The sequence below is a fragment of the Phalacrocorax aristotelis genome, chromosome 9, assembly GCF_949628215.1.
Source record: "Phalacrocorax aristotelis chromosome 9, bGulAri2.1, whole genome shotgun sequence".
Classification (NCBI taxonomy): domain Eukaryota; kingdom Metazoa; phylum Chordata; class Aves; order Suliformes; family Phalacrocoracidae; genus Phalacrocorax; species Phalacrocorax aristotelis.
In genome coordinates this window covers 18,163,430-18,180,163 of record NC_134284.1, presented here as the reverse complement: position 1 = coordinate 18,180,163, position 16,734 = coordinate 18,163,430, and the positions used below count along the sequence as shown (strand labels likewise).

The 16,734-nt window shown below is 37.0% G+C and overlaps 1 protein-coding gene across 2 annotated transcripts in view; it reads left to right on the top strand.

Annotated features, from left to right (window-relative positions):
- GALC (galactosylceramidase) overlaps positions 1-13,953 on the top strand; it is a 42,769-nt gene extending 28,816 nt beyond the window's left edge. For both annotated transcript variants that reach the window (XM_075103661.1, XM_075103662.1), the window contains exons 9-17: positions 127-251; positions 1,463-1,590; positions 2,058-2,147; positions 3,489-3,578; positions 3,915-4,059; positions 4,531-4,711; positions 7,513-7,676; positions 9,388-9,464; positions 11,248-13,953. In XM_075103661.1, the coding sequence (XP_074959762.1) occupies positions 127-251; positions 1,463-1,590; positions 2,058-2,147; positions 3,489-3,578; positions 3,915-4,059; positions 4,531-4,711; positions 7,513-7,676; positions 9,388-9,464; positions 11,248-11,391 (1,144 nt within the window). In that variant the 3' untranslated portion in view covers positions 11,392-13,953. The remainder of the gene's footprint in view (positions 1-126; positions 252-1,462; positions 1,591-2,057; positions 2,148-3,488; positions 3,579-3,914; positions 4,060-4,530; positions 4,712-7,512; positions 7,677-9,387; positions 9,465-11,247) is intronic.
- Positions 13,954-16,734: the final 2,781 nt, after the last annotated feature.

Here is a 16,734-nt window from a genome sequence, read left to right as displayed (position 1 = left end):
TTTTTTTTTGTTAACCTTAAAATTCTTTTCATTGTATGCTGGAGAGAAAAAGAAGAATACATTATTGTGCTAAATTAATCTAATATATGCATATGAATGGAGGAGACAAACCTGTTTTTCTTCCAGAACCATTGCGTGGAACTTGGTGGCTAGTTATTATGAAGAGTTGCCCTTTGGTCGATGTGGATTAATGACAGCGCAAGAGCCATGGAGTGGCCACTACAAAGTAGAAGCTCCTATCTGGATTACAGGTAAAAAGTTTGTGGTTAAAAGTTTGGTGATCTAATACAGAGCATAACTGTATTTTCTGAAGCCTTATTGGTTTAGTGTTTTTTATGTATATTATTTTTTGTACTGAATTAAAGTTGTTTTGTGCAAAGTTTTCTGAATACTTTAAAAAAGAAGGAAAAACCCTGATTTCAATAGAAAGCAAAAAGAGCTAATAGCAAGGGAAATATTAATAGTTGACCATTATGTACAGTGGAAATGAATAAACTACTGCCTTTTTTGTAGCTGTTACTATTAAAATATTTTGCTCTGAAGTGCCCATAAAGGTTAGTGTGCTTTCCTAGTTCCTTTCCCTCTTCTTTTTTAATCCTTAGGTAGACATTTGATACCTCACAATTTGAGAAAAATGAAACAAAGAACCGCTGTACTCTTGTCCTGGTTTATGTAAGTCAGCAGTTCCTTGTGCATGGTGAAAAGGGAATATCTTCACATAGTGTCTGCAGAGTAGCCAGTGAATCCATGTGTCCATAGTCCTGTAATATTTTACTGTACTTGTCCTAGTTCAGTAAAGGACAGTAGCAAGTAGCTTATTCAATGCCATAAAGGAAGAACAAGGTAAACGCCTTCATTTTTATTCTTCTGCTAGTTCCCTGTGTATGTAAAAGCATTAAAAAAATGGCCAAACTGTCATATAAACAGTTCAGAACAACTGGGCGGTTGTTCCAGTTTCCATGTTGCTCAGGATTTTAATGATCTAGGCCATATTCTTCTTTGGTACTCTTATATGCTGAAAACCTTACTTACTTTGTTATTCATCGTGGAGATGCCCATCTATCCTTTTCCTGGCTCAACTGTTTACTTATTAAAAAAAAAAAAAAGAGATATTTTGGAAAATCTAAACTGTGATGGATATTCATATTACATGTACATGATTGACTTATATAGTGGTGTAATAGTTTTTTCTTCCTGTCTAAATAATCGCTATCATTTTAACTGTTTTGTCTGCCACAGAGCTGATGTTTTTAATTGTGCCTTAGTATAATTCTTTAATCTTTCTTTTTGTGTAGGCAGAATTTATTTTGGAAGTTCCATTACTTCCATCTCGTAATGAAGTTTTTACTGTGTAAGCATGTATGAGGGAGAAACTTAATTCAGACTACAGATGATATTATTTTTATTAAGACTTAGTTCTTTTTTTTCCTGATTTTTTTTTTTTTTTTCTGTTTTGTCTCAGCGCACACAACGCAATTTACTCAACCAGGCTGGTCATACTTGCAAGTAGATGGACACTTAGAAGGAGGTGGCAGTTTTGTAGCTCTGACAGATGGCTTAGGAAACCTTACCATCATCATTGAAACTATGGTATGTGGATCAGCCATTCCAATGAACGAGAAAAGATAAACGAAATGTCTTGTAATGAAGAACCTGTTTTGATTTATGTAGTTCAATATCTGTGAATGTGTTCTCTGATGCTTGTATCTTTGTTATTGAGACCACTAGAGGTCTTCTTTCTATGTAAACTTTGAATGGCTAGTTGAATCTTTCTGGAGACTGATGTATATGTCATCTTTGTATCAGAAATTAGCTTTAATTTGATGACACTCTGGGAGGAAACTAAACCACGTCCTTTTTTTTAGCACTATTCAAAATAAAATTATTAAGCTAGTGTGATTGCAGTTATCATTAAGATAACAGTGAAATAGTTGCAAATTGATCGTATGTTGCTTTTTAAATTTCAATTTATACCTTACATTTTTCATTAAGATTGCCATGTGATGCATTCCAGTAATGTATGTTCCTTCTGTTTATTTTTTTTTTTTTTCCTTCAGACTCATAATCACTCTCAATGTATCAGGCCTCCACTGCTTCATTTCAGTGTGACACCTCAGAGAGCAACTTTCTACCTCAAAGGGTCATTTGTAAGTAGATCTTGAATACATTTTGTCAGTCCTGCAAAATGAATTGCTATCCATAATCAAATACATGCAAGACAATATCACAGGTTAGCAAGAATTATCGGAGTTCTTTACCTCCAGCACTAAAGGCTGTTACACAACTGGGAAGTTTAGTCGTTCTAGTTCTGCTTTTACTATGAGATGTAATGTCATAAATGAGTTCGTGGAATTACTATCTCCCAGCCTAATCTTCTGTATATTGAAAAAGAAATTCCCCAGAACCGAAATGCAATTGGATTTTTTTTCTTTAGGATTTATTCCAAGGCTGTGTGCTCTGACATGCTGACGTAGTTTGACCAGCCAGTATGGCCATGACCTTTCTAGTTGTCAGCTCCTTTCCAGGGGATTAACTGCAGCTGATTGCATATTGTAGGTTATGGTGTTCTATCCTGTGAAAAGATATTCTGAGAATCTCTCAGTTGTATGGTGGTGTTTTGTTTTGTTTTGTTTTGTTTTTTAAATCTTGCTAGACTGAATTTTCCTCTGAAATGTGAACAATACTTTCGTAGTGTAAACTGGAGCAAATCCTTGTTAACAGATTTGGATGATTGCTTCTCAGAAGCTGGAAATGTTTACTAATTTTGAATTTTATTTTTGGTGACATTAATTTCCTTTTATTTAGGAGAAGATATATTGGACAATACTTCTGGTAATAAGAAGGTTTGCTTAGGAAAAGTAGCTGAGCATCACTTCTGATATACAGCTCCCTTTGTGGGGAAGTATCAGATGGCTTATGCAAACCAAACTCTACGTTGCTTGCTTTGTTGTTCATCTCAGTAACTAAAAAAAATTGTAGAGGCTGGATATGATTAAAATCTGTAATGTGGCTGATATGCCATAGTATTACAGAAGTTTAGAGATCTGTAAGTGAAGTACTTTGCTCAAAAGTGAATATCAAAGAATGAGCAACTAAACTGAAGGTCTCATTAAAGCAAAATCAGCAGTAGCTTATTTTAGCCTGGTTGCTCCTAGACAGAGCGCTTGTATCAAAGGATACCGTTGTTGGTAATAGAGGAGCTAAAGGTTGCATGTGTGATTGCAAAGCTTTCTGTCTTTATAAGCAACATTACTGCATGTTAGGGCAATGGCTTATTGACATATAATCTATAAAAATGTAAGCCATGTGTAATGGCTAGCTGAATAGAGTGGTGGCCTCTAATGTGACCAACAGCTGTAGAATAACAGAAATTAGAGACCCTTAGAGGACTGATATTTCTCAAGGTGAAGATTCAAGGGGTTTTTTGATGTGTCTTTTGTTTTGGGTTTTTTGTTGTTGCTTTAATGATATATTGTGTTTCATTGTAGTATATGGTGGAAACACTTCAAGTGTGGCATTCTAGACTTGGTTTTGAATCTGGAAACTCTAGTCTTTTCCAGCAGCTCCATCCTGTAAAGGTAAGTCAATCAGTTTTAATTACAGTCTCTGCAATTTCAGGTGTTTCTTCCCCCTTTGCTGGAACTCAGGGTTCCAGCATAATTAGGGCACGTTTTATTAGCTCTGTTTGACTACAGTTTTAGTAGCTATATACAAGCTTGCCTGGACATAATGGAGAGTCTGGGGGAAAGTTTTCAAAGTGGCTTGGAGATATGAAATGTTGAGGCAAGAAGACAGGATTTTTTTTTCTTACATCAGGACTTCAGAGGATCCCTTTTAATTCAGGAACTTGGATATTTTGTGATTTAGTTGTTTGGTTTTTTTTTTAATGCAGCTTGAGCTTTCTTTAATTCCAGGTGTGGAAGGGAAGTTTTTCTTTAGATCTAAACGTGGATGAAGTCTACACTTTAACCACACTGAAGACAGGGCAGAAATGTGGTTGCCCAGAGCCCCCGCCACCTCAGCCCTTTCCTTCAAATTACAAAGATGATTTCAATATTCGTAAGTCAGAATTCTCTTATCCAAGAACTTTACACACAGATACAGCCTTAATATAGAAAGGCAATAACAATTATGTGAATCCTCTAATGTTTGCGACATGAAGTAGTCTGAATATGTGTTTTACTTTTTGTTCATACCTGCTCTCCAATAACTTACACCCCTATACTTCGCTTGCAATGAGGTGTATTTAATTGTATGTCTTAACTGGGTGGTTGCTAACAATTTTAAATTTCCTGATGAAAATGGTAATAGCACATAACTATAGTGAACTAATTTTTGGAAGGAAGATAGGGAAGAAGGTAATCCACTTTGTTGATGTGTTTGCAACTTCCAAAACTTCAGTTTTGGAGACTGCTTTGGTAGAGTAAGGCAAAATTCTGGAGAATGTTTTTAGAGGAAACCTCTGAAAAGAGGAGTACACAAAAGAAAAATAATGTTTTGGTTTTGACATGTGTTTTATTTTCTGGACAGGTAATCCACCTTTCAGTGAAGCCCCAAATTTTGCAGATCAGACAGGTGTATTTGAATACTTTGTAAATGCTTCTGACCCAGGAGATCACGTGTTCACACTCCGCCAGGTGGTGGTTCAGAGACCCATCACTTGGGCTTCTGATGCAGACCAGACCATCAGTCTCATAGGAAATTTTCAGTGGTATGTAAATACGCTTTTCTAGTGACAACTGGGGAAATGCTCTTACCAGCATGAGTTATGATCAGTTAATCTGTGTCAAGCCTCATTTTGCTTGGACAGAGGTCTTTTGCATTCATACTCTCTGTAAACATGTAGAAATGATGACTTAAAGAGAGTTCCAAAAGTCATTGAGGCTTGCTCAGGGCTACTGCCAATGCTTAAGAGATCAACTTGTCTAAATGAGTCTTAAAAACATCCAAGGATGGAGAGTGCACCACATCTCTTGGTTGCTTGGCCCACTGCTGCACTGTCTTGGAAATTTTTTTTTTCTTAATGTCCTGCTGAGCATACTTGTTCAAACTGAGTTTTCAGAATAAAGGACCTGGGTTGGTGTACTAGAAAGACCAAGTCAAAATTCTAATTCAGAATGTGCACTGACTTTCAATACGTTTTTTAAATGGGACAAAAAATTGATTCACTTTAAATTACTTAATTTTGAGTTGTCTTGCTTGGTTGTTAGTGATTTGATCAATCTTGTATCAATGAAATAGTCTGGGAGCTAATTCAGTTATATCTGTGGCAGACTGCCATCTTCTGAGCAGTTCCTAGAATTGTATAGGTTTCATTCAACTGCTACTTAAAACAGTTGTATTTCTGGGTAAAAGTAACTGAGATTTACTGGTTTGATAAGAGTATGCTTATGATGGCAATTCTTTCTAGGAGTTGCAATGATAATAATTTGGAAACAGGCAGCATGTTTTATCATAATGTTTATTTGGAATTAAAAAGTATTTGGGAAAGAGCCTGTTAACTAATTGGTTTAGTAATAATAAGTAATAATAAACTTTATGCTTAAAACTTTTTATTCTATTAGGAAGTCTAGCTTAAATTCTTTTGATATGTTCTTTAAAATAGCCATTCTGTCAGCTTTTTTTTCACTTTGGTTGGATCACTGATCCCCCAAATGCTTTTTCAGAACATTCTTCATGCTTCTAATTTTTGGCCTGGACAAGTGATTGAGTCACTTTGATCTGAAGCCTGGAAGAATACCACCATGTTGTAGCTGGAAGCTATTCTTCAGTTACCAGATGTTTTCTTCTGCAGCTCTCTGTTAAGCAAAGTCTTGTATTCCCCCTATAATCAACTTTCCCTCATTAAGTAGATCATATTCAGTGATTCCTATAACTGCTACACAGGATTTATTCTTAAATTATCGTACTGAGATTCCTAAAAACTTCCTATTATTTCATTCTGGTTCCATTTCTTTCTGAATTGTCACCTTGTTCTCAGAACCAAGCTTGCTTCCTGAATATTCAGCTGATAATTCAAGTTTTACTGATCTGTAACGTTTCATAATGATAATCTACAATTTCGGGCCCTCTGATTTCTTTGCTTCATCCTCAGTTTAAGGCTCATCTTGTCCTAGGTAGATGTTTTCGACCATTAATGCATGCTATTGAAATACTGAAGCAATCTTGCATTGAATTTCTCTGTGGAACAATGTTTGACTTCAGTTGTCAGTGAGTGGCAATTTATTATGATTAAATTTCAGGACTATTTAGTTGGTTTTAGTTTGGCTTTTAATCCTGTGTTTGAAAAAGCTTTTTGTTTCTACTCCTGAATTTGTTAGTGTTTTGCTCTGGTTTTATTGAACCTAGGTGTAACCCCAAAATAGTAATATTTAACTCATTTTACATTGCTTCCAATCTCCTTATAATGGCTTAAGCAAGCTGTGGGGATCTCTTGTTTAATACATAGGCAGGCAAGAAAGAAATCTTGTTTGCCTAGTAAGTATATATCCAATAATCTGATACTTCTAATAGTATTACATTAGAGTGAAATCTCAGGTTGTTCTTACTAGTATGTAAGAGGTGGGGAGAAGAGTTGCTAAAATAAATACTCTTTATGACTTAGGTATCAGCTGAGCTGATGTTGTAGGGAGTCTTTTCATGTTCTGTAAATAGTTATAGATCATTAGAAACTTCCTAAATATGCATTGTGGCTACAATCATAAAAATGCAATAATTGTGGCTGTATCCATACTGCAAGTCATTTCAGACGTGGGATGTAGATTTTTAATTTGAGTGTATGTTAATAGAGGTAAAGAATGCTTTCAGTTTTTATTGTTAAGAGGCTTGTAGCACAGATTTGGGGTGGGGGAAGTTTTGCAAATTTTCTAGGTGCCATTTAATTGTTATGGTATTCCTTTGCTTTATTTTCCTTCACAGATGTCATTGTATGTTATACCATGGTGCTTTACCGTTGAGCTGAAGTATCACTTCAGGAAAATGAAATAATTTCAAACTATGTGAACATTTTAAGAAGTCTGTTTTGGCTTTTGGGCAAGAGGTCTGGATTACTTAAGATTTGGCCTGTAATAAAAATCCTAGAGGTGTGAAGATCAAGTTTTAGCACATGTGGTGCTATGACCTTGAGTCTTGGATTTGATTTAATTATCTAAAAGCACTTCTTAATTTTACAAACCTGACAGCCTTTCTGTGGAGATGCAAACCTTCTGTTTGTGGTTTTTTAATCTTCTTTTTTAAATAATTAATTGACAGTTGCTGGCAATACACTTCATTATGTTGCTGGTTTCTGAGAAGAATTGCTTTTCCTAATAAAATCGATGGACTCTCAGGTGGGAAATAACCAGTCTAGACAGGTCCTGTGCATGTTGCACCTGTAGGTCACTATTAGGATTGCTAAATCTTTCCTCAAAAAAGTTGCTGTACTACATAGGGAATACTCTTCTACCTATGGCCTGCTTAAAAAAAAAACCCAAACCATTCCTTGCATGTTAAAACTCTAAACTTCTTTTATAGGGTAAACATGACGGTCACTTGTGACATCTACATAGAAAAACAACGTGATGGGGGCGTGTTTATTGCAGGAAGGGTTGACAATGGTGGGATATATGTTCGACGTACCAAAGGAGTTTTCTTCTGGGTTTTTGCAGATGGCACCTACAGAGTCACTGGTGACCTAGGTAAGCAGCTCTTTGCTGAAGTGGATGCTGGCATATGGACGTGTCATTTTGATAGCCTTGCTAAAAATATCTAACACTCAGATTTTGTAATTCAGTTGTCATCACTATGAATTTAACCTATTGTGCTCTAATGATGGCCACATTTTGTAAGTGAAGAGAATATCTGAAGGCTACTGGCTAGTTGACTTCTCAGTCTCAGCTGTCTGGATTCCCCCCCCCCCCACCCCCACCCCCCCCGACAAAACCTATTTTAGACTAGCAAGTGTAAATTATTTTCCTTTTCATAATACTCTGATATAATATTAATTACAGAAAGCTTTGATCTGTATTCTTATACTACACCTGAAAAGAAAATCCTGCTTGAAACGCAGTGGTCTGTCTTTTAGAGCAGTGGAAGTCAATGTACATACATCTGGCTTAGGTGATGATGATGAGTGGCCTATCTTTCCACAAATTATGCATTCTACTGTTAGTCTAGCTCAGTGGAGTGACAGCATGTTCTACTTGTAGTGCTAACATTCCTCTGTGTGTGTTTATAGAGCACTTGACAGGCACATGAGTCTATGTCATAATACTTAAACAGCTAAAAGTTCTTTTTAATTTGCTTTGAAATAGTGGCAGGTTTTGTTGTTTAAATGCCTCTGCTATCACTTCATGAGTATAAATCAAAATTTTCAATAGTTTCTGACGGGTCGTACACAACTTCTAAATCTGCAGTATATCTGATATGAAGACAGCCTATAATGGCCTGTTTCACACTGTACTGGACCTTAAAAATAGTCTTGTCTTTTATTTGGTAGCTGTAGTTTCTCATTTCTACTCTTTTTGTGGGGGGGGTGTGTGTTTTTTGTTTTCTTTCCTTTTTTTACCATGGATGGGTAGCATAAAGAAGGCTTTACATTAGCTTCCCTTAACATACCAGTGCTCCCTAGGAAAACTCTGCAATGTCTAACTTCATAACAGCTTAAGTTTCAGCTGTATATAAAAGCATACTCATGTTTAGGATCGACTCCAGTTTTTATTTTAATAAGACATAACAGCATTACCCAATTAGTTTCTCAAGCTGTCAAAAATAATTTTTTGTAGATGAAAGGAGAGGATTCTGATTAACCACCTCATTATTTCAGGCTGAGATACTTGTTACACAATATGATAATTTTTTTTCTCTACAGCTGTTTTCAGTGATCTTTCTATTTTTCTAGAAGGGAGCCTGAATGTTAAATTAACTTGCAGCTAAAACTGTCTACTGAATTTTTTTCAGATCTTCCATCCAGGTGTCAGTCACACCCAGTTTTTCCTTAGCTTAAATTTTGACTAGAACTAAGCAACATCACGATGTGGGAACTCAAAACCCTCTCATTTAAAAAAGTTCCAGTACATGCACAAGGAGATCTATACAACAAACAGAGCAATAACTACTGTCACACTTCATGGACCCATACTCTTAACAGAGGGAATCCTTATCGCAGGCCAAATTCCCAAGAGCGTTGGAAGTTTTGGTAGAAAAATAGCCCTGGCAAAACAGCAGAATGCACTGATATTGTGAAGTCCAGGTTTGTGTGTTAAGCCTTCTGTGCTCCAGTTGAAATTGGCCAGATGTCAGTCCTGAACACTTCTGAAAAATAGGTTTCTTGCTTTTGCTGGCTTGGTATTTATCAGTTTCAGCAAAGGGGTGAAGTAACACTTCGCTAACCTTAAGTGTGTTTTGCAGCTGGAGAAGAGATATTAATGAAAGGACTTTCTGGTGTCCGGGATAATGCGTGGCACACGCTTACTCTCAACATTCAGGTAAGGACACAGGCAAAAAGCTAGAAAACCAGTTATGAAACTTCCAGTCCTAAATGGTTTAGAAAAACCTATGCCATACATATTATGCCATACTATTGACTGTGTACTTACATTAGTTTGCCCTATCTAAAACATAAATAATATCTCTGTTATTTTAAATTAATATTAAAATACCGTACAGAGTTCAGCTGCCCATATTTTTAAAGAGATTGTGAGAAACTGGAGAGGGCATAGAAAATAGCTGGAAAGATGAGTTGAAAGCTGGAGATAGGAGGGTTAGGGAGGCAAATCTTTTGTTTAATAAAAAGATCACGACCTGACTGACTTTCTGAAGACTGTCAGTAAACTACTAAACTAGCCTGTTTTACAAATCTGGCTCCCACCAGTTCCCTTTGCATGCTAAGACCTTGTATGTGGAGCTGGTTAAGGACTGGGGAACTCAGATGAGCTGTCATCTTTCCTTCCTATACTGAAAAAGCATGGGTGTAATGTTGCTGTAAAAATGGGCTACAGTTAATGAGAAGCCTGTGCGCATTTTTTCCTTCCCCCCTGCTCCACCCCTTTTGGCCATAGTCACTTGGTGAGGAAAGTAGTCCCAAGCTCTACTCTAAATATACCTGTACACTTACTGGGTGTGACATTGGAGCAAGTAACTAAAAAGTTTTCAGGTCCTTTGAATACCTAATCCCTTTGCCTGATATAACCTTTGCAACTGCAATGTGGCCTGAAATGTGGGGAAGCTTTAATCCTAGCTGGGGAGGTCTTCTGCTGAAGCAAACTCTCTTTTAAAATTATGCACTGAGTCTTTCCCTCATCCTAAAATGTCAGTGAGTGTTAGAGGTGGTTTTTTGTGTGTTGTGCATTCACATGGGGAGACAGAGAGATGCTTGTACCTGAGGCATTCATTGAAAAGGATGTAGTTTAGTTTTTGGCTTTTATACACCCACAATTACAACAGTGATTGCCGTCTGTAAAATGGCCCAAGACATTTGCTAACCTGAATGGGGTGCTGAAGATGAACATAAATCATTTAAAACACAAAACAGTGGTGGTAATTTAAAAATGATGATGCTACAAACTTCCATCTGTGCTGTTAAAGTATTTTGTACCAAATATGCCTTAGATATGACAGAAGTGCAGAACCCTCTTTAAAGAATTCTCATGCTGACTCCTTCTTGAAAGGCATTCTTTGCTTTTACATGTGTCTTTAATTGTCTTTCAGATTAAGAAATACAAGAAAACTTACGTACTTTTTTTCTAAATACTGCTTAGAGGAACACTGGCAAGATAAATTGTAACTTTTCCTGAAACTGTTTTTAATTTTAATGGCAACATATGATACTTGAAAGTTCTGCTGTCCCTCTTCCTGTCAGTTTAATGACTAAAACGCATCTCTCTCTCCTTTTCACTTTTGCCTAATTCTGCAGAATCAGTGCCAGCTATATCATATCCCTGTAAGACAGCTGGGCTGTTTGAGGGAGCCTGACACAAGTGGAAGAGGAAATTCAGTTTACCTTTCAGATTCTGCACTGAGTTTGCAAAGCTGTGAGTTAGGGGAAGATGAGGCTTTTATATATTCACTGTAAAGGCATTAGATCTGTTTCACAGCGCTGATAGGCAGTGGAGGATTCTATGCAATATTTAGAAGCGCGTCTGTATGGAAAATATGTGAAATGGAGTTGAAAGTTGGCTTGACATCTTTCTGCCTCGTCTCCCATGTGAGTAGGCTCAGTGTCAACAGTCGCTGGATTTACAAAGCTAACTTTTTTTCTTTTTTTAACAGGGCACTTCTGCCTCAGGACTGTTAAATGGTTACCCGCTCTGGGAGAATGTCACCATTTCTGAACCAAGTAACGGCTGGGCTGCTATTGGAACTCGCTCGTTTGAGTTTGCACAGTTTGACAACTTTCACGTTGAAGCTAGCTGAGGTTGCTTCTGCATTTGGAGAACGCAGTTCTATTACTATGAATAATAGCTTTCAAACTTTGAGGGCAACTTAAAGCTATGCTGAGACTGATCTGTTGGCAAGGGATCTGAATTCTGTCATTGTTTATTAAAGGTTTACTTGAGTAGGTATCAACATGACTGTAACTTTATCCCCTGGTTGCTATGGGGTGTTTTACCCTTTGATTTTGGGGGATAAATTTTAGTTCAAGGTAATGATGAAAACAAAATAATGGATTCAAATCTCTTCTAATAACAACATCTTAACTTCCCAGCTCACTTTTAAGGTAACTTTAGAAGTTAACAGAAGACAGAGGCATCTCAAGCTGCATTTTTAACACTTACATGATTGTGTCCATTTTTTTCACTCTGAAAGAAAAAATTAAATGCCAGGAAGCCGTATGAGCCAGTGGCTTTTGTAGGTATGTCATTCTCAAACTTCATTTAGATGAAGTACCTAGCTTTTCTATAGTACCAAAAAAGATGTTTTGTCTGTTTTGCTGCTACAGTCTGAGGCTAGACATTACAGCACTCCAAATGCATTTGATTACTTCTTCCAACTTTCATTGCCAGCCTTAAAAATAGATCATACTTTCAGTGGAATGGAAATGTGCCTTATGGCTGATCAGGCAGTGTCTTACTTCTAAACTACCTCCTCTTTCCAATGAAAAGGTTGAAATGGATGAAAAGGTACCGTAACTTGCAGTTTGTTAATGATAGCTTTGTGGAGTTTTTTTTGCATGGTGCAAAGAATAAAAACTGCATCATGGATGCTGACAAGCAGAGTGCTTACTTTTGTGTCAGATCACATGTGGAAAAACTGGCCCTTTGTTCCTAGAAATTTGGGTAACCATCTCTCACTTTTGATGAATCTAAAGCTTAGAGCAGAAAATAATTAAAGCATAATAGTGTTATTTAGCTTATTATATTACTGTAGCACAGAGGAGATATGGATACCATCAAATTCTGGTATAAAATTAAAAAAAAAAAAGCCTTTGCCCTTGACAGCTTGCAATCTATTAATAAGGTAAGTAGATAAGTGACAGCAGGAGAATGCAGACATAATTTAGTGTCCTAGGCTGTGTTACTGACACAATAGTGTCTGTTTTTAAACTTTTCCTAGGCTTCACGGAGTAAAGTTCAGAGGGGAACTTCAGATCCTTGGGAAAGGAGGGATTCCGTTCTGCTGTTGTGTCATTGTTTTGTTTTGGGTGTTTGTTTTTTTTTTTTCCCTGAAGTTACTGTGCTACAGAAAAACAGATTCATTGAGAATATAAGGATGTACTGGATTGGATTTTCATCAGATACATTCCAAATTCAGTTGGCTTCTGAATTTTTCTTGCTTGCTGTTGATCAATTTGAGTGAAGATGATGTCTATTGCTGTAGTGAAACATGACTCCTGTGTCCGTCTACTTTTCACATTCACAACCTATTTAATCGACAAGCAGTTCCACAAGACTTGATAGGGCAGTAGGAGCTGTATGAGGCTGTCTAGCAGGCACTGTCCTGTCCTGAGAAACAGATTTGGAGTATACTTGGATTTATACAGATTATTATTCTGATCCACTTTATTTTGAAGGCTGATTCCAGTAAGTGTTAACTTCAGCCTCCAAAGTTGTCATCTAACAGAGTTAATGTAATACGAATCATTACTGGAAAAACTTTATAAAGGTTATTTTCCAAATTAGCTTTTGGAGAAGAGATCTCAAAATTCAATCTCTAATAAGTTAAAAATGTTTTATCTTTTGGCTATTATACTGATACTGCTATTGGTTCGTTATAAATCATTCATTCATGCAAGTTTCATACATGCTAGCAACCTTGAAAAATGGTCCAAACCACTAAACTTTAAAATTCTTGTAGAAGACTCCCAAAGATTAAGTAACTATTTCCTTAACTGGGTGAAAATGAAAGCCACTTTTCCACTTCAGTTGCATTTGATGGCTGAAGTATGAATGCAAATCTGTTCATTATTTGCTTGACTTCAGAAGGGATGTCACAGGTAACTCCCAGATGTGAAGGAATCTAATTTTACGTCCTCATATTAAAGTAATATAAGTATAGGAAAAGTAGTTCTCAGAGTAAACTTATTTTAGCTGTGATGTATTTTTCCTAGTAGGATACCTCTTAGAGACCTCCTGGTAGCTCATGTGGCTGCAAGCAGTTTTGTGTAAGAGCGAGATCAGCAACGATGCAGTTAATCCAAAGGAGCTGTCCATTTTTTTTAACCTTTTAATGCACTAGTGTAATAAACTGTACTGTTACTTATGTACTAAACACAATGTATTTTATCACTGAAAGTCCTGATTTTTTTTCCTAATCTTAATTTATAATGTTAGAGGATTAAACTGATATGAACAGAGTAAGTGATTTAATGGTGACATAATGTTATTCATCTTTAAGTCTGTAATTCTTCACCCTTCAGCAGGCTGTAATATGTTTGGCAATAACAAGCTGTCAGGTCTTTCACTGAGGGGTGGATTTATGTTGTTGATTATAAATACTAATCATTCCAAATGGACAAATAAAACACTTAAAAACCCATTATTTGTGCAGAATGCTTCTGTAAACAGGTCTTGGTTTTCTCCAATAAGAAAGCTGACAGTTTTTCTGTTGTGAGTCCTGATAAATATGCTTGGCATTAGCTTAATTGGGTTGGAAGAGTTTTTCTGACACTCTGAATAACCAAAGAGTCCTCATTAACAAATATCTCAAAATCCATATGAATTAGGACTTGTGCTGTTGATAAAACAATATTTTTTTTTTCTATCAGTAAACATTTTGCTTCTTTCTGGGTTCTTTTTGCATTTAGTTAGGGGAATTAAATTGTATTTGAGGGCCAGTCATGCAGAACTGCTGGGTGCTAGGGTGCTTTCTAGGTATGGAAACAGTGCTGTACAGGTGTACTTTTAAAGTCTAAATGAGGCTTCTTTACTTTGAATGTCCTTTTGAATCTAGCTTTAAACATGTTTCCCTCCCCCCAAGACTTAAGGGTTCTGCTTTAAAGGGGGGGTTGGAGGGACGGGGAGAAATTCTACAGAGCTAGTCATGTTTTCCAGGCTGTCATGCCAGTAGATACAAATTACCTGGGAAATGCTGTCTTCCAATAGCCAGGAATGTGCTACCACCCTCACAAACACTGCATCAAAATAAATTCTCCCCCTTCTCTGCCACCTCACCTTTGAGGTTAGGCACCATGAGCAGTTCTCGGGATTTTCAAATTCCTGCAAAACATCAGGACTACTTTGCTTTAAAATTACAGGAGACTCTGTTACTTCAGGCTACTGAGGCTGGTTCCTTTTGCAGCCACCTCGTGCTTTCACTGTATCAAAAGTAAATTTCTAGTTCAGGATTTGATTTGGAGTGGTACTGGTTTGCTTTTTCCTTACTGAATCAGTTTTCTTGCATTGTAGCAGCAGGTTGGTTGTTTTCACTTAATCATTTTTAATTGGCTTACCTGAAGTTTCTATCCAGAGTTCATTTTCTGGAGCAGTGTGCAAAGTACAAAAATAGCCACCATAACTATTCCTGTCTTTGACAATTTCAGCAACATGGTCAGAGAGGGACAGTGCTTGGAGACCTTATCCTCATTTTGATGTGGTGGGTGGGTGGTTTGTTTGTTGTTTTTTAAATCTCTTGTAAGTACTTACAAGCCTAGCACAGGCTGGGAGTTGGGGGGAGGGGGGCGGGAAGGTTGTTTTAAAAAAAAAAAAAGAAAAAAGAAAAAAACCAAACCCAAACCACACAATTTTAAAGGACTTGCTAGGTCTGTAGCAGAATCATCAGGTAGCTATTTTAAAGTTTTGAGCGTATTATACTTTGGTACTTGATGAGAAGAAATATCATGCCAGTCAATATCAGAACTTGCTGAAACAGAAATAAAACACAAATGATTATCCATTTTCTTAACAAAGATAGCTTAGGTAATGGTTAAATGCTTTTTGTGTGTGGCTGGAACCTTAGCAATCATCCTGCCCATATTGGCAATGCTTATAAAGTTAGCATGAGCAAGTTCCTCTTGCCACTAGAGACGTTCCTTTCATTTATGTTCAAGTGTCACTGAAACAATAAAGGTGTTTCTAGAACTTGTGTTTTAAGAAACCCCAAAAGACCCACTAGCAATTGAGCAGTGGAAATTGTGTGTTGCAGCAGTGTTGCCAAGCTTTCACTGTCTTAGCCTCTATGAAAACCACACAGAAGTATCTTGGCAGACAAACAACTGTAGAACGGTATTTTTCTCCTCAAGGAATTATATTTTGATAAAGTTAGAAATGGATACAGAAACCAAACATCAGTTTTGTCAGGGGGCTCCAAGTAACTTTGCAACTAGTGGATTAAACCTGTCCTTTACTTTTGTACACCCTAGGTTAAACCTGGGCATGTCTCTGGAAAGTGGAGATGAAAGTAACACAAAAGTGTGTTGACTTTTTTATTTTAAATGCCTTTTCTGTTGGTTCCAAGTGTACCTGACTGAGAATTAAAACTTCATTTAGAGCAGGAAAACAGTGATTTTGGTTTCACTGTACTATGGATGGGTTTCAAAATACAGTTCTGTAGTAGAGGATGGCTCAGTACAGTACTAACTCAAGGGTTTGCAAGAGAAAACAGAACCTAGTAAACTAGGGTAATGTTGCGCAGCCATGGTCGGGGTACCCTTGATGGTCTAAGACAGAGAAGGTAACAGCAAAATTACTATAAACAAAAAACCCCCAAAACCAAACAAATGAAAAAACAATAACAGCAACAAAACAAGCAAACAAAAAACAAAAAAAAACCCCCAGACCCCCCCGAACCCCCTCTGTGCATGTGTACCCAAATACTACAGGGAAAAGCAAAGAACACTCCACGTTTAGCTTGACTTCCTTTGCTCAGATCTTGCTGGGAAATGCAGTCATCTTCCTTGCTCTTTTCCATGAACAATAATTTAATTAAAATGCCTGTAGAGAATACAAGACTTCGTTGGTGCTAAAAAGCAAATGTTGTTTATCTAATTATAGATACTGCCATTTTCCAAGAACACCAGGACTAGAGAAGGTTAGAAAACATGACTACAGGTTATGTGGCTGAAAGGCAAGTCTGTGATGTGTGAATCATTTCTGCTGCTGGTGGCAGGTGGTTTCTTCTCTGCTAGCATAGTAACAGAGCTCTAAGAAAAGGGAGAATGTTCTTCTGTTACTGCTACCCTGCTTCCCAGCTTTTGGGAAGTTTCATGTACATCAGCCAACCTGAGATTGCACAGGAGCAGCTCTGTAGCCTCTTAGACTGATTATACAGAGTTAACTGAGTCATTTGAAAGAGCACATGGTGATGACTAACAGCAAATCC